At 35.9% G+C, this 25,816-nt stretch overlaps 1 protein-coding gene across 3 annotated transcripts in view; it reads left to right on the top strand.

The window, feature by feature from the left end:
- PPP2R3B (protein phosphatase 2 regulatory subunit B''beta) overlaps nt 1-25,816 on the top strand; it is a 44,893-nt gene that overhangs the window by 17,887 nt on the left and 1,190 nt on the right. For all 3 annotated transcript variants that reach the window (XM_023948505.2, XM_023948500.2, XM_023948511.2), the window contains 11 exons: nt 10,430-10,615; nt 12,254-12,357; nt 12,894-12,996; nt 13,639-13,713; nt 17,341-17,427; nt 17,851-18,007; nt 19,359-19,407; nt 20,516-20,605; nt 21,312-21,487; nt 24,272-24,390; nt 24,476-24,582. In XM_023948505.2, the coding sequence (XP_023804273.1) occupies nt 10,430-10,615; nt 12,254-12,357; nt 12,894-12,996; nt 13,639-13,713; nt 17,341-17,427; nt 17,851-18,007; nt 19,359-19,407; nt 20,516-20,605; nt 21,312-21,487; nt 24,272-24,390; nt 24,476-24,582 (1,253 nt within the window). The remainder of the gene's footprint in view (nt 1-10,429; nt 10,616-12,253; nt 12,358-12,893; nt 12,997-13,638; nt 13,714-17,340; nt 17,428-17,850; nt 18,008-19,358; nt 19,408-20,515; nt 20,606-21,311; nt 21,488-24,271; nt 24,391-24,475; nt 24,583-25,816) is intronic.

Here is a 25,816-nt window from a genome sequence, read left to right as displayed (position 1 = left end):
CTGGTGTATGTTTGTGATGTAGTGCACACAGTGATTATTTTAGTCATGAAGATAGCAGTCTCATTTCTGAGGTAAAACTACTCTCAAAAAATTTGAGGCTGTTGCATTTACAGCTACAGTCTTAGAAGAAGGTTTTGTAACAATTAGAGGCTTTGGGCACAGCAGCTTTCCTGTTAACATCTGTTTTCTAATTTAACATCATTTGTAGACCTTTTAACACCACAGTGGGAGGAACAAATATTCATTTTTACATAATACTTTTACATCAGGCACACAAATGCCTTATTAAAGAATACAAGTGTTTTCTGAGAGGGCCAGAGATGGAATACAAATCTCATTCTGACTGTAGCTAATACATATGCTTGATGATACAATGCCGGTTTTCCAGGGCAGATGCCAACATTTAAAACAGAATGAAAATATATAAGCTGCCCACTGAGACTTACTAGTTAAGATGAGGTTTTCCAAAAATGGTTCACTGCTAGTGGATTGCCAGGTTTTAAGCTCTAGTCTCTTAAAAAGAAACTGCAAGCAAGCTGGTAGATTTTTACCACTTCTGTAATGGAGACTCTTGGTTCAAAAATAAAATGTATTGGCTGCCTATCATAGCAGTTTCTTTACCTGCTCATGTCTGGTGATATATCTAATTTTTAAATTATTATTACAGGAAATGTGTGCTGTTTCTATAGAAAAGTCAATATGGTGAAAGTTTGTTATAACTTAATTTCATGCATTATTTAGGAGTTAAGATGTCAGTTTGCTCTGCAGCTAAGTTTTGTGGTGCAGAAATTCATACATTGAAGAGTTCAGATATACTCATTTTTCCCTTGGAATAAAAGAGTCAATATTCTTTTCTCCATTTTTACTACCACTACTAATAGTAGATGTTGTGTGTCTGTTGGTTGTAGTTCTAGAAAGCCTGAAACAGTTCAGCATCCAGCATATCTTGATATAAAATGTCCTTCAACTTTTACAAGGCAAGAGATTGTTTTCACAATTGTCCAAATCAGAATTTTCAGGTCATCAGCAGACAAGCAGTTGACAGAATACTTGCTCCCGTTGTTGACTTTGTAGCCCCGTAGCAAGGCTGAACTTGGTGACATTTCTTGTTTGAGAGGATTCTTCTTGAAGTCAATTGCATCTAGTGATTGAAACTTGCTTTGTTGCAAACATGTAAGGATAAAAAGCTATTGCAGAGTTTAAGTGGATGTCTGTCTTAGCTGTATGTGTTACTTTTGATGTTGAGCTGATGGCCTGTCCTGACAAGGGCTGTTTTCTGTAGACAAATGTTAGAATTGCCTCGGGTGTACCTGTCAGTCCCTTGGCTGTGTACAATCAAAATAATCATGTACTAGGAGGAACTTACCAGCTTGTGCCCTGGAAACATTTGGGGAACAGCATACACTGGGAAGGAATAGAAGAACTGATTTAACTTGATCAGAGTATTTTCTGAGGAAGATGCAACAATATGATAAACTACATATATTAGCGACTGTAATACTTAATTTGACATAATTCATAAATTGTAGCCTGTTTGACAGCAACTCACAGGCACTAGCAGTCATATTAGCAGTGACTAATTTTTTTTTTCCCACTACTTTTGTCTTATCACAAAATGTAGAAGAAATTGTTTCACGGGGTAGATTTTTCTGAAGAATCTTGCTTTTTTCCATTTTATCCTGTATATCCTGTTCCATTTTTAAGGTAGTAGGTCATGTGAAAGAGATAAAAAATATCTTCACTGGGTAAAAAAAATGTCATCCCTACTCGTGGTGGCAAACTCTGAGGAAGCCTCACTCTAGAAGTCTCACTCTAGAAGCCTTTGGTAAAAGTTTTGTCAGCAAATGAAGCAAGTTACAATGGATATGGATGTAATGTGGAAAGGTCTTGTGTTCATGGTGTTGGGGGGCAGAGGTAACTGCATTTACCATTTTATCCCCACCCAAATGTTTTCTGAATAAATCAGTAAGCTCTTCATACTGCATACTTTTGATATTTGAGCTCTGTGTGACTGTTTAAAGAAAAAAATGTTTAGCCATATTTGGAGGTGTTTTTACAGCAATAATGCTTTTGCAATAACATCTTCCAGTTCCTAGCAGGATTCCATGATTTTACCTGTGTCAGCTCTACCAAGATGCAAACTGGGAGAATCCCAGTGTTTCCAAAATCAGAGTTGTAGAACTTGAGTGAGACATCTGTTAGTGCAGCTATGTATTACTGAAAGGGAGGAGATTAGTAAGTGTATGCAATAATGGTTGGGTATCATGCAGAAAAGTGCCAGTTTACCTCAGCCTTCACTAACAAGTGAAAATTGGATTTTGACCATTTGAAAATTTCCCAGTGCTACTTTTGTTTGTGTGTATGTGATATGACTTGCCTGTGGTGGCCATTCACAAATGCTTGTAGTTGAATGTGCTTTTAAATTCAGTACGCAAGATGGTATGTATGGAATGCATTTCGTAGTTTCAGGTGGAAGCTTTTGCTGGATGCCACTGCCTACTATCTTCTCCTACATTAGAACTAACATGCTTTCCCAGATAGGTGTGTGTAGATGGTTCAAAGTTTTGCATGCTCTGCTGCAGTGCTTACACTTCAGTGGCTTTTTCTTGAGGGTCATTTTGGCTATTTCTGATTGGTTTGGTTAAATTAAAGGGGAAAAGTGTTAATGGTAGCTGCACCATAATTCTTTATGCCTTATAGTAAGACTTTCAAGATTATCCAGTGGTGGCCCTCAGCACAGCAATTCCATTCAACCTGGACAGGGTGCTTCTTTCCCATGCTATCACAAAATTAAGACTACTACTGCTTACTCTGCTGTCTTAAGAGAAGAAATTGGCTTCCTATAGCGAACAGCTTAAAAAACCCACTTAATTTTTTTTTTTAACCTCAGAATCAGAAAGTTAGGGTCTTCTTTAGACTTAATTTTTACTGTACCTAGGATCAGTCCTGATGTTACTGCTGACTGCACTAAACATCACTGAATTTCTTTTGATTTGCTTATGGAATTGCTACATGCTGTAACATGTCAGTGATCCCAAAATGGGACAGAACAGTGTACTGCTTCATCTCTAGAGTAAAGTTGATTTAGCCTTGAGGATTAACATTTGCATGGAACACAAGACCAGATTACCATATACTTTTTTACAGAAATAAATTTGAGAGTAAAATGGCCAAGAATATGCATAAATGAGATGAGAATTATAGTCCATTTATTTAAAACTGAGATGAGTGCACAACCTGGTATGCAGGAAGGAGGCTCCCACCATATTTTTCTGGTCATTTTGAACACAGGATTGCTAACTGGAACATAGACTGCATTGGGAGAGTTGCTGAACCCTGCATGAAAGCAGGTCACATGTATAAAATTGGAAACAGTGTAGTTTAAAGTACCTTTTTTCTTCTAATGGTGTGTTGCTAGAACTTTATGGGAAAGTATATAAATTTTTCCATTTCCTTCCCCTTACGTAGCACAAATATTGACTACAGACCAAACTAGCTGAATTAAATTTTCTGAGTTTAGGCTAACAGCAAAAGTAAGCTAGTGTAAAACTGCAGCAGGCTTAAAATTAATGGATGTTTATCTCTCACTGTGGAAGGAAAGAGGAGCATGTATGATAAAATTAGTCTCTATAGTCCATCTAAAAACAGCTGCCAAACAGTGACTGAAGGAGAACAAGCTGAAGTCCAGGAAGGAGGAAAACAACTGGGACTAAATTGATTGTTGCCAGAGGAAAGGCTTTTACATATATATACCCTGATGACTGGTTTAGCATGGGTTCATTCTCTTTAGGTATCTCACTGGGTTTGATCATATGTTTTATATTTCTGATTAAGCTATGCAAAATGAATCACAATCATAGCATGGTTTTAAGCCTAATGTAATCTGATTTTAAACAATACTGCCACAGTACTCCCTGATCTTCCTTATGTTAGTAGCAGAAGCATGTTGCTTCTAAGTGGCACCAACTGTGTGAGATTGGATGAAGACAAATAGGGGGGTTTAATTTAGCTCTTTAGCTGTCATGGTGACCTGAGGCAATTCACCATATTGCTTTGCTGTCACTAGTGAAGCACATAAATTCTATGTGGCCATGGGAGAAGGGGAAGATGCAGGTATGCTATGGTGTAACTTATCTTATGCCATGCTGAAAATTTCATTATTAAGATTTCAGATAAACTTACTGTTTTCAAGCTGATTTTCAGTGCAATAATTCCATTTTAGAGTAATAGAATTTGGCAGGGGGAAGAACCCAGAAATTTTCAAAGTTTTAAGTTGTCCAAGGATCATCTTTCACAGAGGGGAAAATACAGTTTAGCACATCAAGCCAAACAGGAAGTTGTACAATCAGCGAACTCTTGCACTAAAATATCTCATTAGTTTGGCTGGAAAGATGTTAATGAGGATGACACAGAAAGCAACAAAAAAGCATCACACTTCACCTTAATTGTAAATGTAAATGTCTACTACAAGGGAGCTTATGTTACAGACATATTTCTCTGGGCTTCTGGGGAAAGTTCTGGTAGTAACCTTACTTTATCTATCCTGAAACAGATCTTTGAAGGGACTTCAGCATCTTGAAGTATCTTATGTCTTAGAACAGGTTTTTCACAACTGTCATCTTTTCTCCAAATGAGAATGAACCCTTTTCTAAATATTAGTAGTGCAAGTCTTCTATGTGATTTTTTTTTTTTGAGATTTGAATTCCATGAAACTACTGATAATGTCAATTGTTTATCTAGAGGGGAAATGTAGACTTTCACTTTGCTGTCAATTAGACAGTAAGTTAAAAAAGAAACATTTCTATGATTTTATTGGTCAGACTTAGCTTGACAGCAATAACGGAGCAGAGGGATGGGAAGGCTGGTCAGGTGTTCCTTGTGAGGATGCTTACTGATAACATTTTATTTCATTCACAATTACTGTTTCACTAATTGGCTGTAACATTTTGTATTCTTAAGAACTCACCAAATTTTAATAAAGGAAAGACTCATACAAAAAAAAAAAAATGTTACCCTTTGAATCTCCATGTTGGCTTCCATTTTCTGTTGTGTGTCTCCATGCAGTTATCAGTTTTCATTGTTTGGTGATTGGTGAGCTTTATATGTGGGTAGTTGCAGGGGTGTTAGAATTTAAAAGGCTGAATAGCATATCTCTGCAGAAAATCCTCTTAGCTTATAGTGCGCTTTGGTTCATCCAGGTAAGTTTAGTATAAAGTAGAATATATAAGAATAGAAGACCTAGTCTGTTGAAGAACTAGATTAACTTATGTATTGCACATCATAGAGACAATATTGCAAGAGACCTTTTTTCTTTAAAATGCCTAATTAAAAGTTACTAAGGAATTGAACTGGACTTCTGTCTGTTTGATAGGCAGAAATACCTTTATAGTATTTTCAGTATTTAATGCCTTTTTTTTTTTCCACTGGGGGAGATTGTGGTGCATCACTTAGTAAAATCCTAATTTGAAATTGGATGTAAATGTGAGGAAGAATTTTTTGCAGTCCTTTTTTGATCCCATTGTATGCATTGGTTGTATGCATTCCAATGACTTTGCTCTAGTATGGACACTATCATGGAAATTCCTGTCAAATACTATAGCAAGAGCTGACTGCAAACCTGTAATTTATTTTTTTTTTAAATGCTTAGGGTTGGGCTTTTATTCAGAGAAACAGGCAGAAAAAAATGTTGGTGTCATCAGCATTTCTGCATGAAGTTATCTTATTCTGTAGTCCTCTCAAAACAATCGAAATACCAATTGGTTCAATCCAGACAGTGATATAGGACAAGGGGGAATGGTTTTAAAAGAGGAGAAGAAAAATTCTTTACTATGAGAGTGGTGAGACACTGGTACAGGCTGGAAAACCACCCAGAAAAGTTGTGGATTCCCCATCCTTGGAAGTGTTCAAGACCAGGTTGAATGGGGCCCTGAGCAACCTGATCTAGTGGGCAGCATTCCTGCCCCACAGCAGGAGGGGTTGGAACTAGATGTCCCTTCCAACCCAAATTTATGTCTTAGTCCCAAAGATATCTTAGAGTATTACATTCACAGACACATTTACCTTGCTTCTTGTTCCAGCAAGTCCTTTATAAGTGAGGTGTTAGTCACTTGCATTTGAATCCACATATTCAACTCCTTCATGGCTCTCAGTATTTCTGCTTGGCAGTTACTACATGCAAACATCAGATCTAGGCATTACTGAGCATACATTATCAAAATATCTGGGAAGAGGTCCTCGCATCCTTATTTCAGAAATATGTCCTGTAGCTGAATGATTGTATCGTAGCATCTGCACTTACAGTTAAGAGAGAAGGAAAAGACTATCCTTTTAAAATTCCCACTGTCTTTATTTTTTGCTTATAACAAAGTTAACTGCTGAATGCAGCTCATCAGGTGGTAGATGTAAGAAGGCCGTCTAGCTTGAAGAATTAATTTCTCTCTTTGGAATACAGTGTATCCATGTTCTCTGGTATATACTGATATATTACTGTTTTGTAATTATAATAGTGATTTTATGCCATTTTTATAAATAACTGCTGAAAGAATGGTTGGGGAAGGATCTGGAAAGTTGCAAAATTAATATTAGAAGTTTTGCCCTTTGAACAGTGACCTCAATGGAATTCCATTTCCTCCACTGTAAAAATTAAGGCAAGTAAATGCTGAGGAGCTGTGGACGGTCCTTACAATTCTGTATGTCAAGAATGTAAACTGGTTGTGTATTTAAAATTTTCATCAATTCTCCTATAGACAAATCTTACTTTACATTACAAGTTTGTTTACATTGCTGCAAACAAGAAGTTTTCAAAGAATACTCTCTTCCCATCTGTTATATAAAACCTAAACTGCAGTGGCAACTTTGCAATACACTTACAGATCCTGGACTTCATATGTACTTACCGCAAATGTTAAAGTTCTCTTCAGTCCTGACGCTGCAGCACACATGTGTTTGATGAGTTATTTGCAAGCTTATACAGCAGTTTTCCTTAATTCCAAGCATGCTGTTGTTGGTAAACTTTCTCAGCAAGTTGAAGGGAAAAATTTCCACTGACCAAACAAGTCTCTTTTTTTGAGTTCAGCTTACTGGTACAAGTTTTAAAAGTTTTAACTTAAAACCACAGGAAAATGTAAATCACTTTCTAGATGTTAAATTGACTGCTGAAATGGAGTAGTTGTGCAAAAAGATAAATGAACCGTTCCTGCAAATTTTCCAGTCAAAGATTTGATATTAGCAGATTTCTGGCAGTTCTTGTTAGTGAAGGAATTCTCCAGTTAAAATTATAATTAATTTTAGAACAGCCTAATCTCACATAATTAGTGCATTTTGATTTTCCTGAAATAACAGAACTGACTCCTTCACCAGCCAGGCATCACCTCTACAAAAGTAACTGGCACCTGAACAGAAAATAGTGAAGTTTTTAGAGCCCTTTTTTAACACACAATCATTCATTAGAGTACATCCAGCAGAGCAGCCTCTGTTGTACAAAGAGCCTTTTGGTTATTGGAATTCAAACTGAGAGAAGAATCTTTGGCTCTTCTTGGGAAGGTGAGAAGAGGGAAGAGATGCAATATCAACTTCATAGTGCATTAGTTGGAGCTAATGGTTTTGGATGACATGCTTCTCTCTTTGGTACTGTTCCTGTCCCTGTGCTGACTGACATTAACAGCACAATTCAATTGTCCCATTCCAAGTTGCTGGTGGCATTTAAGAAGCATTAACATGGCTCAGAACATCCACGTGGCAGATGCAGAGAGAGAGCTGTGCTCGGAGCTGCCTGCTGGATACCACAAGGAATGTTCAAGGGCATTTTGTTTCATGCCCTAGATGGCATTCTCACTAGATGCCTATATGTAGGCACCAAATAATTCTAGCAGAAATGATTGTGATCATACACTTGCTAATGCAAATTATGCTAATGCAAAGCCTTTTTATAGTTTCTTCTTTTGCCAACTTTGAGAAACCAGCATGTAAAAATAGACATCTTTCAGTATAGGAAGAGTTAATTTGTCTTGCCATGACAGATTTGTAGTCTATATTTGGTCTTAGAACTCAACTAATATTCTGTCTTGTAGATTAAATATATTTTTAAAGTAAGCATGCTGAATTCAAATGTTTAAATATAACATTTTCATCTTGGAAAAATCATTTTTCTTCAATTTTATGTTTGTCTTAAGTTCTGAATTGATTGTTGAACTTCTTCCGTATAGTCTTTGTCTGTTGTGAATATGTTCCAGACTATAAGGTGAAAAATAAATAAAAATCCCTTATCGTATAATTCTTTTAAATCACTTGTGCTTGGCTAGGTCTTGCTACAAATCCTGAACTGAGATTTCCATATGTGCTTAAGAACAACTTTTAACCTGGACCAGTGGAAATCATTTATTGTGTAACTGAGGTATCCAAATTAGTGCTTTCTGAAAAAATATAGTATCCAATGAACAAATGGTTCTGATGATAGCTTTTCTTTTTCTCTTGGGGTCTTTTCCAGTGTAGTCTTCCCTCTGCTTCTACCTTTTCTTTTAAAAGAAATTTTTCAATCTGAGGCTCTAAATTTCCCTAGCTGTGGATTTTAAATATGCCTCACCTGTCTGTACTAAGCTTCCTTAAAATGCTAGTTTATCTCATGTTATCTGCAGCATTCAGGGAATGTTAGTAGTCTGTGATTTGCACTTTCCCTTTTCTCCAAGGAGGCGTTCCTTATCGGGCACCTCTGAAGAACTGGAGCACCTGCTGCACTGTGCCCATTTGAGCAGCTCACATGGGAGTGGTTGTCAAAGAATCACAGAATATTCTGTGGAATATTGGAAGGGACCCACAAGGATCATCAAATCCAACTCTTAAATGAATGACCTGTACAGGGATTGAACCCATGACCTTGGCATTATTAGCACCATGCTCTGACCAAGTGAGCTAATCTTACGTCAGTCCAGGCAGTTCTTGGAAATGGGGGAAAGGGGAAATAGGGTAACTGCAAGGGCTCTTGTAAAGTGCTGATGGGTAGAGCTGGGCTTTTAGAATGAAACAAGGTGTTCACCCATTACAGACATCATTTGTAGTGCTGGTGGTGATGTTAGCTAGACAATAAAACGTTGCGGTCTTCATACTTTCAAAACTTGGAAGTCTGAAGTTGGAATGGATTTTTGATACCCCGTAGCACTCTTATTTTAAGCTGCCTCATCAAGCGGACTGCTGAACCAATGATAAGATACCAAAAGTTGTTACAGGATTCTTAGAAAGTGACAGACATTGACTCCTGGTGTCACAGATTCAAGGTAACATTTTCCTCTATGAAGTAAAACTTGTAGCATAATTAAGGTAATTCTGCAGCTGCAGACTGGAGTTCCGGCTTAAATGCAGAGGAGGGGAAGGAAAGATTAGTTCAGGCTTTTTTTTGGCATATATAGTATTCCAGTGAAGGCTTCTGGGCTGGAACTCTGCAAATTAAAATCTGTTGTCCATAAGCACCTAGTCCACTCATATAAAGAAGGACTTTAATTGTGGTAGGAGAGCTATGTATCTTTATAGGCACTTTGGCAAAGATGATAACACAAAGGGTTGAATATGAAAGGTTAGATGCAGCATCTTGAACACATTCATCACAAGGACAAGCCACTCTATAGCAGTGTTTTTACATTTGAATAGTAGTGTAATTGCCAAGTTTGAGTTGTCTCCTAGCTCTGTTGTTACTTTGCCTATTTTCTTTGTTTCTCTGCCCTATTTGACATCCTTTTGAAAGCTGACTATAAGGTAAATTCTTCTTTGCTGAACCTAAATGCTTTTAAATAAGTTTCTCTTGTTACAGGTAATTTTGGGGGATTTTTAGTAATACGGTGTATCACAATTCTTGAGAAACAGATTTCTAAGCTCTCATAATTGTATATACTTCACCCAAAAAAAATTCTCTGCAGGCATTGTTTATTACAATTACAAAATCTATAATTTTTAGGGAAAAAAACCCCAAATCTTCACCATAACTTCATTAAATAGGTTGGTGGCTTGTAGCAAAATTATTATACTTATTTCAAAAGCTTGAAGATGTAAAACTAGAACTATTTCAAAAGCAAATTCTTCCATAATGTCTGTTAAGATAGAGGTTGGAAGGTTTTTTTTAAAACAGATAATAGAACTTGAATAATTTCAGATGTCCTCAAGAAGCTGTCCAATGTATCAGTCTTGAAATCTACTATGCTGAGGATTGAAGTTGCTTTTATTAAATACTTAACATCCTAGAAGAGCTTTTCTAAATGACAGGTTTTGGAAATACTCATTAATTTTTTCAATGTGCTCTTATTTTGTAATAGTTTATTCAATTTATAATCTGAAATCTTTTTGAAGGTGTGTTGAAACATAGAATACCAAGAGTTTAAGTCATCTGTGGAGGACTATGTGATTTCATTGTACTTGTCTGCCATATGTGTCTTTATCTATTTAGGTTCAAGCAAAGAAAGAAGAAACTTTGCCACCATCACATAGTCAAAACATTCCAACTTTTTATTTTCCTCGAGGATGTCCTAAGGAAAAAGTGAATATAGATGCTGTGATTGCCAAAATTGAGAAAACTTTTTCTGAATTTCCAAATGAGAGGGCAACATTGGAAGACATGGGTAAGGTTGCAAAGGTGAGAACTTGCTGGCCATCTTCTTTTCATACTGTAGTCCTATGGAAAGGAAAGATGAGTTCTGTGTGCTTGGTTTTCTTGTATTGTGCGTTTCCATCTCCCACACATTAGTATTTAATGATATTCTGCATTGTTGATAGCACAGTTCTGTGGAAATTTCTGCATTAAATGTGTATCAAATGATTTTATAAAAAGAAACAAAACATTAAACCAAAACTTGAACTACTTTTTTTACTGCATAAACAACCAAATACTAAAGAACAACATTGTATGTTGTTCTCCATTCCATATTGACCAAGATTTAAGGCAAAAACATTGCTAATATATATTTTGTTTTCAGATATTCACAGAGGTTGAGGGTTTTTTCTCATTCTGCTGAACCTCTGTTGTAAAGACAGAATGTTTCGGTAACCTGAGATTATAGCTCTCAAGTTATTCCTGAAGAGCTAATTTAGAGTTACAGCAGAGTGATAAGATACTTAGCTTAGAAAGCAGCAGTTATTTTTAAACTTCTGCATAAGTTTACAGACAATAAGCTAGTTAAAATAAATTTCCACTTTGTTATATTGAATCAATGCTTGAAATCGCACTGCAGATCATGGTCTTGGTGATGAATATGGTACTCATCCATGTTCCTGTCACTTTGTCCAGGGTCTAGAAAATAGAAACTGTGGCTGCTCACAAGAGCAGGACTGGGGGTTTTCCTCACCAAAACCTTACTGCTAAGCTGAATGATAGGATCCCTGTCTTCCACAGCTCCTTCCAGTATAGAAGTGAGGAGGTAGGGAAGAGACCCTTCTCTCTCAGCAAGGAAGGGCAAAGGGTCTAGTTACCTACAATTCAGTGATGAAAGACACCTTCCTGAAGAATACTGAGGACAGTATTCATCAAAACCATTTTTTTAAATTTGCTTGAAGTACTAGTTAAACTATTGCATGAGAGGTAATTGTACTTTCGCACCAGTGACCTTGCACATCTTGCAGTTCACAGTCTCTTTGGAGATCCTTGGGGATGCCAGTTTGTCTGACTGCTCCCAGCTGGAATCAGTTTTAGGAAAATTGGGCTCTTGGCTGTGACAGCTGCAGACGCTTGGACCTTAGGTGCACATGGTCACACTGGAGTTGGGAATGTGTAGCTGTTGAGTACCCTAATGCGAAATACTGCTGCTCAGGGCAGGCTGGCCTGCTCCTTAAAATTGGATAGAGGATGTCCTGTGCACATGCAAGGATGCACATGAATTGAGCCATCCTCTGAGCCAGACAAATGTCAATTTGCTCCAGTTCAGAAGGTCTATAAGTGGGCTGTCTTGAGCTTAGCTTAAAGATATCCAGCTCTTGAGCAGCACTTGGACTCTGTTCAGCTGCTTGGAACATGGACAGACAGACATGTGACTCTCTCAGTTGGTTTATCAGGAATGCTACAAGTTGCCCTGTGTTTTGCTCTCCACTTTTGGATTTCAGTCTAAAGCAGTTGTTTTAAATGGATTATTTCAGAAGGTGAAGCTGGTGTCAACAAATTGTTTTTTAAAATATCTCTTCCCAGTGCTTTCTTAACACTTACAATTTTTGAAGGATAAATGGAAGAGTAGCCCTCAGATAAGCAATCAATAAACTGACTTGATGTATACTTTAATTGTAGGCTTGTGAATGCCCACTTTACTGGAAAGGTCCTTTGTTTTATTGTGCTGGAGGTGAACGAACAGGATACGTGTCAGTTCATAAATTTGTTGCAATGTGGCGGAAGTAAGTAGATTACATTTTTTTAGAAGTACTGCATTTTTTTTCATTGAAATGTGATATTTTAAGCTCTGTGATTGACTGTAAAAGGGAATAAAACACTTTCCCATAATCAACCATTGTCAGCAGACTTGTACATGGGAAAAGGTAACTAAATAATACTTCAATATTTTAATATAAACAAATCTTCATTTACAGGGTTTATAGATTTTAAAATGTTTGGTAAATTACTGACAGCTCATAAGAAGAGTGAAAACCATGGACCTTACTTGTAGATGCCAGTTCTGGACAAAGTGCTTTTTATTTCTAGTTCTTCTCTAATTCTAACTTTAAATTGTCCTTTCATGTAATCAATTACGTGGTATACCCATCTCCTTTAACTTAAATTTACTGCTTTGATAAGTTCACTTGGAGCATGGTTTGATGTTTGTAATGAACTTTTGAATAAATACTGTTTCATAGACCTTGCTCTAGGATGCCTGCATGAGGTAGCATGAGCAACTTTCTGTGTAGAATATTAAGTGGAAAAATTTACGTTTCAGAGTACTACAGACCTGCTATGATGATGCTGCGAAGTTTGTTCACCTTCTGATGAACCCTGGATGTAACTACTTGGTGCAAGAAGACTTCATTCCTTTTTTACAAGTAAATTGCAACTGAAACTAATTCTAGGAATGTAATAAAATTATGAACTGGCAAAGCCCTGAGTTGTTTGAACTGAACATACTTTTTCATGGTCATCATTAAAGGTCATTGATAATATTTAGGTCAACTGACTTTGCATGATCCACTAAGATGCTAGTGAGTGACTTGTTTTACAGTTAATCATTTTGTATGAGGTGAGGTCAGTGCCATGGTAAGATTTAAAATTGATTGTAGGAATAGCACATGTATTGGAATCTTTATGTTTCAAAAGGCAGCTAAAGTTGTGTAAGTCAGGATAGGCCTTTGGACAGCAAAGAAATGGGATATGAATTCAAAACCTAGTAAATCTTTGTTGGAAGAGCAGCAGAAAACTCTAGAAATGACTGAATAAAACCTAAATTAACTTCACTGAAATATAGTAAAGCTTTTTTTTATCTGATTTATTTAAAAGATAATTTTATTTTTAAAAAGGTTTGTAGTGTATTTTGTCTGAAGCCTAAGTGAAAACAAAGTTATCAGTAATGATTTGGGTTGTTAATTTGAACTGTTCTGGTGAAGGAAGCAGGTGTGCTATTCTTTGCTAATTGTCTTATATGGTCACTAATGAATACTCCTTGGGATATTCAATTTTTTTTTTTGTAGGATGTGGTGAACAGTCATCCAGGCCTTTCATTTTTAAAAGAAGCATCTGAATTCCATTCTCGGTATATTACAACAGTAAGTGATTTGTATCTGGAAAAGCTATTTTTTGGTTAACTGAGAAAATCAAAATTAAGATTAGTCAATATGTCTGAGCAACTTTATCCCTTGGGAAGAGTAGAGTTAGAGTAGGCTGTCAGTCTTCATTTCTACATAACTAGAAATCTTGTGGAAAAAGAGTCTTTCTTAAGCATGATAGTTCTTCTTAACATTTGTAAGGAATTTCTGAATTTAATACTAATAAGAGAAGCAGTGAGTTGTAATAGTGTTGGATAAGTTAATGAACATTAAATGGAAGAGCAGGCTGTTATCTGAAACACTTGATTGTGGCTGTAGACTGCATTCATTAGAATCCTGACCTTAGTCTGGGATTAATTAAATGAAATCTTGAATGAAACATCTATATTAATATGATTATGTTCAGTATTAAGTGAAATAATGATAATATTGAAGCTGCCTGGCACTTTTCTCTCTGGGGACTTTTCTTCCAAGGAAGGTTTTATACATGAAAAGTTTCATTTCTGTCTTCCCAGGGTTACGTGACTGAAGTATTTGTTCTGTACCCAAGGGAAAAATCAGTGACATTAGACTCAACTGTAGACTAGACAGTCAATTCCACTGAAGTCTCGAAAGATTAAAATTCTTCAAAATGACATTCAGTTCACTTTCTTTGTGCATGTGAAAACTAGCTTAATGAATATTCTCCAACAAAAAAAAACCATGTAACGTTGATCATCTTTTATCAATCTTATACTTTGACCCAGGTTAAAATTGTGGAAGGCTTTTTTTGAGAGCGTTTGGGTTTTGTTCGTTACATCCTTCTTACAGAGACTTGCTGGCCTATCAAGTCTGTCCTGCTGCATTAGGTTTTGCTTCTTGTTATAATGATTACCTGAGCTCACAGAACTTTCTTGTCAGTTGTGATTGAAGGAATTATTCTGCCTGTGAGTTGTTTTCTTTCTTAATGGATTCTTGGTTATATCAAAGCCTGCTCTGTTTAAAATTGTGAAAGCTTGCTGCCTGTCCTGAAGAACTGTAGAAAATAAAAGGTCCTGCCATTTCCAGTTACTTTTCTTTGGAGGAACAGCTTATTTGAGTAGGTCTGAGTCTAGCAATATTGAATAAATTAGTATGAAAGTATTTTATTAACAAAATTTAGTGTAGTCTTCACCAGAAACTGGTGTTTAATCAAAAAATTGCTGTTGAATCAGAAAGTAAGCTAGTATGAAAATATCAACATTTGGAATGCCATTCTGCAGATTAAGAAATGGCAGAAGCACTCTGCCTTTTTCTTGCGATATTTTAAGATGGCATAACTGTTCACAGAATCACAGAATATTCTGAGTTGGAAGGAACCCACAAGGATTCAAGTCTAACTCTTAAGTGAGTGGTCCATACAGGGATCAAACCCACAACTTGGACATTATTTGCACCATGCTTTGATCAACTGAGCTTGTTACAGTCTTCTAAAATTCTGTCCTGCAAGTTATTAATGATAAGAATAGATTATTTTGCCTATGATGAAAGAAGCCATTCATACCTGTATTCAGTTAGCTTAACCTTGCTACGTGAAGTTTTGTCTGAAGGATACCTCCAGTTGCAAACCAAATGAGCCATTCTTCTGCTGGCTTTTTGTATATGCCTACCCATATGTATGTGTATATGCATATACATTACATACATCTCTTTAGCACATGTGTAAGCCAGGAAAGCAATCTGTTCTGTCTGCAAAGATATTGTATAGGTTTGATGGTCAGTCTAGTGGTCAGGTTAGTCACATAAGGCCAAGACAGAGCTGAAATAAGTTAAAAATGTTTGCTGTGACAAATGAGGTACTATGTTTATTCTGCCAGGACGTTAGGTGCATACCTGAACGGTGAGTTCTTGAAATAATAGTCTCTGTATTGCACCATCTCTTCTCCCTTCTGAGAAAGCACTCTGCAGAATAGTAAAGGCAATTCTCTGACAGTTTGCTTATAGTCTGCATCAGTTGGCTTTAGAGAACAGTTTAAGTCTGTTCCTAGTTGTCTTTACCAAACATTCAATTTTGTTTTTATTTTTAGACCAGTTAAATGTATAACAGATGAGATAATGACATGCAGATGGATTAAGTTGCAAAGCTAAGGCAAAAACCTTTTTAGAAAAAACTGCTTTGTAGTATAAGCCAAAAATGGGCCTTCCTTAAACTCACAATTGGAATTAAGTTAATTAAGTTTCAGAAGCAGGATAATCTATTCTTCTGTCTAGAGTCATTGAACCAGCTGTTCGTGTTTGAAGTAAGCACTGAGGAGCTTGCTGCTCTACAGTTTAAGCTTTCTTTCAAAATTTCATCAGTACATTACTCTTCTATTTGTAATTTAAAAATGATTGGTAAGTTTAAACTATTGATTTACTGCAATTAAAGTCTGAAGTGATAAAAGCTTAGCTTGTAGTTGGGAGGACATATTAATTGCAGGAAAGGGGTTCCTAAAGAGATGGAGATTTTAGTTAGTAACTGCTTTCTTACAAATGAAACACTACACATGCAATACCGAGTCTTGCCAGTTAGCAGGTATAATCAATCACCACTTACTGAGCAGTTATTGTTCATAATATTTTTAGGCTTTTTTGTCTGGGTTTTTTGTTGTTTTGGGGGGGGTGTTTGTTTGGTTTGATTTAATTTCTTTTTTGTTTAGTGGTGAATGACTGACTTGAAATGTACATCTGGTTGTCTTAAGTCAAACTAATCGAGGAGAATACTGAATTCAGTTAAGTAGCAGTAAAAACATATTTTAAAGTCTTTAGTTTGTAAACTAAACCCAAAAAACTTATACTGAATGCATGAGTTGTCCAAAATAGCCATAGAACCATTAGTTTGGAGAAGACCTGTAAGATCATTGAGTTGATGTACATGTAAAAAAAAGTGTTGGATACTCAACTGAATACATTTGTTTCTGATTCCAGTATCAGTTATGGCATAAGAACTAGTCATCAACTAGTTTTTTGTTGGTTTGTTTGCTTTGATTTGGTTTGGGTTTTTTTGTTCTTCACTTGGAAAATATTAATGTACTACATCTAATGCTATTAACAGGGGATTTTTTTCCAAGGAACTTTCAAGTAGAATGAAGTTAAATGGGGAAAAACATTCTCTTTGCACCTGCAGGAAGTATTTGCCAGATGTAGATTTGTTGGTTTGTAGACTTCAGAAATAGCATCTGCTGTACTCTGATCCTTAAACAGTTCCAATTCTATTTCTGTAAATTCAATTATGAAGTAAAACAGTCTTATAGCAAATGCAGGTCTTTAAATCTGAAGTAATAAGATACTTTAATAGGTTCATTTGATTATATCCTTTAGATGTGAAAGACTTGAGGTAGTGAAATCACCAATATATATATTTTGGATAGCATATGAGTGTTCTGCAACATTACTGGATGAGATACAGCTACTGGAGCATTGGAATAAAACTGATCTAGATGAGTTTAGATGTAGATTTAGAAAGAGTGGATAATATGACAAATGAGAAATTCTAGCTAATGAGAACAATAGAAGTAGAGGAAAGATGGAGCTCTCTAATGCAGCTCTACTAAGACATCTTTGAGAAATATTTGGATGGATATTTAATTACCACAGCTAAAGCTTCTTTCCATTTTATCTTTCTTGCAGGTCATACAGAGAATATTTTATACAGTAAATAGGTCCTGGTCTGGGAAAATAACTTGTAATGAGCTCAGGAAAAGCAACTTTTTGCAGGTACATAATACCTAAAATTTTGTGAGACAGATATTTCTAGTTTAAAACTAAAAATAAGTTTAAAATTTAAGTTTTAAAACTGCATTAACTAAAGGCTTAAAGGAGTAACATAAATAGAATTTCTTACTTTTCCAAAAAGTAATGAAGACCCAATTGCATTAATTCTCATACATTAGAATATGTTTAAATGTAATTTTTTATATCTAGAGCTGTATACATGTAAATGTGTGTAGCAGAAGTTGGTCCAATCTACTCAGTCTTCAGTTTCACTGTCACACTGTATGGTGTGCATTGTCCCTGAAAACAAAAACTGTTCCACTGAAATAGCATTAGATACTAACTTGGTTATGAGAACTCAGATCATTCAACAAATAAATGTCTTACAAACTCTTGAATATGTTCTGTTTATCCTTCTGATAATAGAATGTGGCATTATTGGAAGAAGAAGCTGATATTAACCAGCTGACAGAGTACTTCTCATATGAACATTTTTATGTTATCTATTGCAAATTTTGGGAGCTGGATACAGACCATGACCTCTATATTGATCGGAAGGATTTAGCTCGACATAATGATTATGGTATGACAAATGAAGCATCTTTGTTTACATGTATTAAATGACCTGTAAACTTTGAGTTGAGGAAATGGTTTAATGCCAAGGCTGGTTTCTGTTGGTGTAGCTGGTCCTGCTGACTCAGTGAACTAAAGCAGGACAAGTTATCTGTGATGCTACTTTGCATCTATGAATACCACATTTGAGGAAAGTTCTGAATTTGAACTCTGATCTTGACAGAGAAGTAGAGGAAATATCTCTTAAGTGTTGGTGTATTATAAATTGTTTTATTTAGCAATTTTGGATTGTTATCTTGGACACAATCCATTTTACTGATATTATTCAAGTAGCATTATTTTATGGCAAAGTATAAAAGAGTAGAAAAGGCAAACATACCTTCAGGTACTTGGCTTATTTTTGAGTTTTGGTAACTCAGCTGTAGTGTGTTTTGGTTTGATACTATATAGCACTAGTTAGCAGGTTTACATTTGCTGAATGTATAATATGCAATGACCATGAATCTGTAATCTTGCACACTTGTTCCTATTTTAAATATTCTTGTAGCTTGTATGGAACTGTAGGGGCTCTTTTTAGGTGCCTCATGTCCATCTTAACAGTGTTCCTTTCAGGACCAGAAAGCTTACTTAAGCACAAAGTGATCATGGAGTATTATCCCATGTTAAAAAGGATAAAAGCAATTCTGATTGCTTCTGAAAATTTGCCTGCTAAAGTTTGACTATGCTTAAGACAGTGAGGAAAACTGCTTTCATTTGAGTGGCTGCTCTATTAAGTTAGTACATTTTAGAAAGAAAGCACAACTAATACAGTGCCACCTGCAATTTAATTTTGCAAATTCTTAAGGATAAATTGAATATCCTTTACAAAGGTAGTGCTCAGTTCAGACATGTCTCTAAAATCCCTGAAATGGTTTCAAAATAGGAACATGGGTCAAAACCATGTCAAAAATAGACCCCTATCAGAATCAGAAAGGCATGTTTATTATGTATGATCGTGCCAGTTCTGGTTTGACTCTTTGCCAATGTCATGTAAAACTTAATGCCAATGGAAAATATGATTTACATGTCAAAGAACTGGGAAATGCAGTTTTATTAATCAGCCAGTTTTATTACCTGTATTACAATTTTATTATTATTTCTGCATTAAGTTTGAATTCAAAGCTGGGTGGTTGTAGCTTTGCTTTGGGGAATTTATGTTAAGTGATCCTCTCTAAAAGGACTCAAAGGGATTAATGAGCACTGCACTTGATCTTTCTCACTGATCTGTGTATATAAGAGTTCCAGTAAACTCTTCAACAACACAATATAAAGCAAGCAATAACTTGCATAAAGTTGACACTGTTTCAAACTTTTCCTCACAGCAATTTCAACTAGGATGATAGAGCGCATCTTCTCAGGAGCAGTAACAAGGTATTTATTTTGTATGCTGATCTAAATCAAATTTAATTTTTGCTTGTTAAATGGTGTGGTATTCCAAGGGTACAAGATAGCTCCCCTCACAAAGGAGCAATGAATTTCAAGATTTAGTATTGTAGTTTAAACTCTAGTAGTACTGGAGAGGTCTTGGAACCTTTGGCACAGTTCAAGTTCTTCACTCTCTTTACCCATATGAACACTGGCCACTGGATATTGTATGACTTAGCAGGACTGGGAATGAAGAAAGAAGAAATGTTATCATCATTCTTTTTCCATCCTTCAAACCTGCAAAATGTCCAAGGAGAATTGAGCTTTTAAGTACTAATTGTAAAATCAATGCTTATTGCATCAATAAACTTACAAAAATGCCTCCAGTTGAGTTAATTCAGATTTTTGACAGTTATTCTTCATTTCTCCCCTTGGGATTGACTTCCTCTTTTGTATTTATGGCATTTTATTAACTTTTGAAAGTTTTCCTAGCACAGTATCTTAGATGGAAGGCAACTGATAAACAGAAATAAAAGCTGAAATGAGATATTTACCAGTCATACGTCTAGAGCTTACTCCTTTATCTGAGTCTCTTGGGCAAGACAAAACATATACCATATTTTCCCAAACATCTTGAAGATAAAACAGCAAAAAATGAATTTCATTATTGAAATGTAGTATGTCTAGGAACTTCCAATCTGACTTTTTACTAGGCAGGTTGACTATGTGCAACTTATTTGGTTGCTGCAGTTATGAGAGTAGAAACAGACAATTATGTTCTTGCCATGGACACTTACTTCCTGGATATTTCTATTTCATTTTTATCTTCATGTTTTCATTCAAAAACTTATAGTTACTGGAGTTCTGTAAAGCTTTTAAGTTCTCATCACTTCTACTTGAACAAAAATTCTAAAAAGCATATGTACTTGCATATAATATATCATCAAAAATTATTCAAGATGGCTCTTCTGTTAACAATTAAACACCTTATGAACACTGGATCGTTTAGGAGTAAATAGTTAATACCAACAAGGAAAACAAACCTTAATTTTGGTTAGTAAAAGCTAGGTATTCTAAAATGAATTTTCTATCTTTTTCCTCATTGGCCTTCAAGAGGAAGAAAAGCACAAAAAGATGGGAAGATTAGCTATGCTGATTTTGTCTGGTTTTTGATATCTGAAGAGGACAAGAAAACACCAACTAGGTAAGAAATAGTTTGTTTCAGCAGAAATAAAAAATGACTTTGTTTTTCCAGCCTTTAAATGGGGACCACTGGTGAACTGCTGCAACTCTAATGGAAGAAGCTAAACTATGAATACATGAGTGGAAAACTTGCCCAGTTCTTTGCACCATCCTTGTTTATCAGTGTCTCCTGTTGTTGTAGCTGTAGAAGTCTACTTTAGTGATTTTTAAGAGGCTAACTCAATGTTATTGTTTCATAAGTTGTGGTCTATTTCACTATTTCATAGTGGTCTATTTATGAACAGGGACATTATTTTATGGATGTTGCAGCTGTTTCATGATGCCAATAACTTTGGGAAGCTGTGCAGCTACTATTAGTTGTATGGTACTGATATGTGATCATGTGATATGTCACTAGCTTGTTCAATATGGGAACATACCCAAAATATTTAAGTTTCCATGTACAATTCAATTTTTCATTGTCTCCCTTGATTTCTTTTTATGTAAAACCGTGTCTTCTCCTTACCATTAACAAATGTGTTTTCAAATGCATTAATGGATGGCATAGCAAATACCAGCAACTCTTATCACAGTAAGTGGTGTTTAATGACTTTCCATGGATTAGTGGAATGTGCTCTTAAGTTTAGTTTTTCCTTTGAAAAAGTCAACATGAATTCTTGAGATTCTGTAGTAAGTTTGTCTCTTTGCTGTTCATGACTGAATTTCAGCATTGAATACTGGTTCCGCTGCATGGATCTTGATGGGGATGGTGCTTTGTCTATGTATGAATTGGAATATTTTTATGAAGAACAGTGCCAAAAATTAGATAACATGGCCATAGAACCTTTGCCATTTGAAGACTGTCTGTGCCAGATGCTGGATCTTGTAAAGCCACAACATGAAGGTAATTAACATCTTTTCCATCTGTAACTTGTGTTTCCCTGGATTTAGGAGTTAGTGCAGCCTTAAGAGCACTTGGCTGGTCATACAAATAAAATGCCCTGAGGTTTAAATGTCTTTTCACTGAAGTCTGTTAAAGCTTAATAATTGATCAGTCTTCCAACAGCAGGCAGGCATTCTTTCCATACTAAAATGTAATATGCTGCTTTAAAATTCCTTGTCAGCTTTCATTTTGCACTTGTAGCAACATTTAGTCTTAAGTAAAACCTTGTCACTGTCTAGCTGAGGTGAGGCTCTCAGGAAACCTCTTGATTGTTCACTCATTTCTCACCTCTTCCAGTGCTCATTCAATTCAGTTTCTCTGGAGGGAACCAATTCAAAACAGTGTTTGTCTCTTAGACCTCTTAAACTTATTTTACATTAGAAGCCTAAGCTGCCCTTAGGAAATGCATGACAAGAGGCTTAAAATTAACAGAATAATAAACTGTTCTGAGTTTTTGGGTATTTTTTACACCCATCTGAACTTTTCTAGAGCTGCATTCTACTCTCCTGCATTTGACATTGTATCATCTTTAGGTGATGAAACTTCAGTTTACATTTTACACCTGAAAAAATATTAAGAAGTGAGCATCATGTTCTATACAATTATGGTTAGACAATCAATTAGTAAGTTGTGCTTACTTTCTTTCTAGTATTAAGATTATTTAAATTACAAGAAGCTTAATTTTTTTTAAAGACACTTGTCATTTATTGAGATGTGATTTTTTTGCATGCTGAGAGAATTGAAATGGCTGAAAACTAGAATGTAAAGCTTGATATTCTTATTTAAACAAGTTAAAATGGGTTTTCTTAGTGAAAATACATCTCTAAATGCAGATAAAAAAATTGTCAAACAAAAAAGGAGTATTAAGTGTGAATCATCTGAAAGCTCCATCCCTAGTATCAGTGGAATGAAGTCGTAGACCAACACTGTGTTATGCCTGGGGGCTAGGGGGCATTTAAACTGAAGTGAGGCAAGCTCTGAGAAGCACATTTCTGTTATATGGTTGCTCACAATCCTGAGCTCAGTAGTTCCCTTCCAGTCTTACATTATTATTTTGAAAATCATTCATAATAATATTTCTGTTCTGCATTTAAAATGAAACAAGATTGATGTATCTCCTCTATGTCATGAGGATGATAAAAGAAGGCTATCAAACACAGCCAAGATGAGTTATTCAGGGTAACAAGAATGAAAGCCAGTTGAGAAGAGTCAATATTTTTTTTTTTTTTTAAAAACTGAACTATGTTTAAAAGGTGGATTAAGAAAAAAATCTTCTGGTTTTCTATAACAAAACTAGCAGCATAAACTCATGTTTCACTTTTTGAAGCAAAAGAAGACACTTTCATAAAGTTATGCCTAAACTGTGATATCGTTTCTGTAGAATGCTCTTTGTACAAAAAAAGCAAACTTTAATTTTTGGAGACCTGAATTAATTACTTAAATTTTACTCCTGTTTTGTTGGTGTTTGAGAGACAATGGTAGACATCTACATGAGTGTTAAGTGTCTAAGCTCCCATAAATGCAATAAATGGAAACTGGAGAGCATATCAATGAACCAAATATAGGAGTCTAACTTAAACTGGGAGCTTATGTAACTAGGATTCAAATCATTTGCTTGGTTGTGGAGAGCTGCTGCCACTTGAGATGGCATAGTGCATCAGACATCTGTGTGGGTCTGACAGATAGGGCACAGGTGCCAGGGATTTGTGTCGTTCTGGAGCACCAGCTAAAAGCCAGGCAGAACGCACCGGGGCCCTTCATGACAGATGCAAGTGTGGCAACCATGTACAAATGGAACTTGGATTTTGCTTCCCTGTGATGTCCTTGAGTTACACTTTGTTAGAGGCTGGGACAGTATGCTGAGGAAATACTGAGTTCCAAGTCTGACTTTTATCAAACTCTTCCAGAATATCTTCAGTTAGTTCCTATTTGATTAACAATGGAAGACTGTCTGTACTCCAGGTGAATCAATAAAGGAGAGTTTTAAGGATAGTCATCTGTCTTCCCTTGTGTATCTCATATTTTTTAGCCTTTCTGCAGAAGCTTCAATATTCAGCTTTGAAATAAGGTAACATTTCTGAGCAACCTGACAAATACTTCTAATGCTTAACACATCCATTGATTTGAGTCTTTAAAGTATCACACTATAAAAATCAAACAAAACACCTCTGAGCATTTAGCTTTCCTCTCAGGCAGTAAATATTGATCAGACTGGACAAGTGTGGCAATCTTGACTCCATGAAAAATTCATCTGTATGAAGCATAGTCATACACTGTCATCTCTGTCATATATTTGTCTGCTCAAGTCAGGGGAGAGGGCTGCTGCCATAGGACATTCCTACCTGCTACCCAAGCACTCCTTGGGAAGGAATGGCTAACTCACTGGAGACTTTTATCTGTTGTGGAAGCTTAAACTAATACCTTAAATGATTTTTAATAGCTAAGGGAGGTAAGACAGGATCTCACTCCAACACACTGACAGGCTGTGGGATAAGACTACCACAGCAAGGAAAAAAATCTGAACCATTTATAAGTTTTGTACACGTTGAAGGACACATCTCTAGGTATGCATTTCGTCTGTTTGCATCTCTCCCATTGCTTTGAGGATCAGTGACAAATGTTGTTGAGCAGTGATGACTGAGTAATGATAATGTTCCTTTGATTCCTCCACTTTAACTTTTAAAGGGTAACTTTAGCTCTAATAATTTTATCTCTTATTATCTTATCTCATAATCTTCTTTACAGGAAAAATTACTCTGCATGATTTAAAGCGATGTAAGTTGACAAATGTGTTCTTTGATACTTTTTTCAACATTGAAAAATACCTTGACCATGAACAGAAGGATCAGTTTTCTATGTTGCGGGTGAGTATGAAGCTTTAGAAGTCTTTACAGCTATGGGCTTAGCAATTAATACTGTTTTGTGTAACATGTAACATGATTTGTTTAGGATGGTGAAGGTGAAAGTCAAGAGGTCTCTGACTGGGAGAAATATGCTGCTGAAGAATATGATATCTTGGTAGCAGAAGAGGCAGCAAGTGACCAGTGGAATGACGGGTAAGAATGCAGCAGGACCATTTATATGAATCCTCTACTAAAGTAGAGCCTCATCACCACTATCCTTCATTTAAAAAACACATCCTTCTCAAAAATATGTAATTATTGGTGTATGAGACTACCAAGTATACATGTGAGAGCCAAAACTCTTATTCTAGAATATGCATCTTTACAAGCTCTTGTTTTTAAATTTGTGACTTGGTGAATTGAACTTTCAGATGACTTTTGCATTCTTTTTAAATCAGTGGTGAACTCATGGAAAAAACCTAAGGTCCTGCTCTATTTTCGTGTTCAGAGTGGATTCTTAGTATTTAACTTTTCTTTGCCCTATGTCTTTCTCTGAAAGAACAACTGATGAGCATATAATGCTTTTGTAAATCAATTTTAAATAACAAGAACTGCAGTATCTAAAGCTCATTCTCTGCACAGTCCTGTTAAGTAGATGAAAAAAAAGATGTGATGAAATTCAGTAGTGGTTGGGAATATATGCATGGCTTGAGTCACCCTAACCCAGGAAATGGTCAGTTTTTTAATCTGCTACCATCTCCATAGAGACTTCGTGGGATTTTTTAAAAGCTATGAATTATAGATTGATCCCACCTGAAGTGTCGAAGCTAACCTTTTTTAAATACCAGCCTTCACTGGCTTGAATTAGTTAAACTTACATTTCATTATCCATCTATTCATCTGCATCATTAGCAGGTGGTTATCAATATTTCTGGGTTAACAGCTGGGTTCTGCTTTCAGCATCTGCTTAAAAGCACGGTTGCTATTGCTTCCTGGTGCTCATGCACATGGCAGTGTAAGACCCTCAGTCCAGTATTCCTTCTCTTTTATCATATCTACTGCAGCTGCATTTCATTCTTCCTAACTAAGCCTCACTTCAGCTTTCTTGAAAAGAACTTGTGATGTTTCTGGCAAGTACTTAAAGTCTTGCATTTGACCATTTCTAGCCTATAAGTACTCCACTGGAGCAGTGTGTCAGTATGTGCTTTGAAACCTTTCAGTAGAGCTGCATTTCATACTGGAGAGTTTGGCATGCAATAGGAGAGTAAGCTAACTTAAATTCAGGGAATTATTACAGAACCCTGGTGCTGTTCTGATTATCTTTCTTTATTATAAAATACTGGAAAGTATGTTCTTCCTGTATCTACCATGTTAGTGTTCCAATACTTAGGCACTCTCTGGCATAGTTAGACTCTTTCACTTTATTTATTTTTTTTGTCTGCTTCTA

The sequence above is a fragment of the Cyanistes caeruleus genome, chromosome 3 (genome assembly GCF_971803275.1).
Source record: "Cyanistes caeruleus chromosome 3, bCyaCae1.hap1.1, whole genome shotgun sequence".
NCBI lineage: Eukaryota > Metazoa > Chordata > Aves > Passeriformes > Paridae > Cyanistes > Cyanistes caeruleus.
This window is presented reverse-complemented; position numbering and strand designations above follow the sequence as displayed.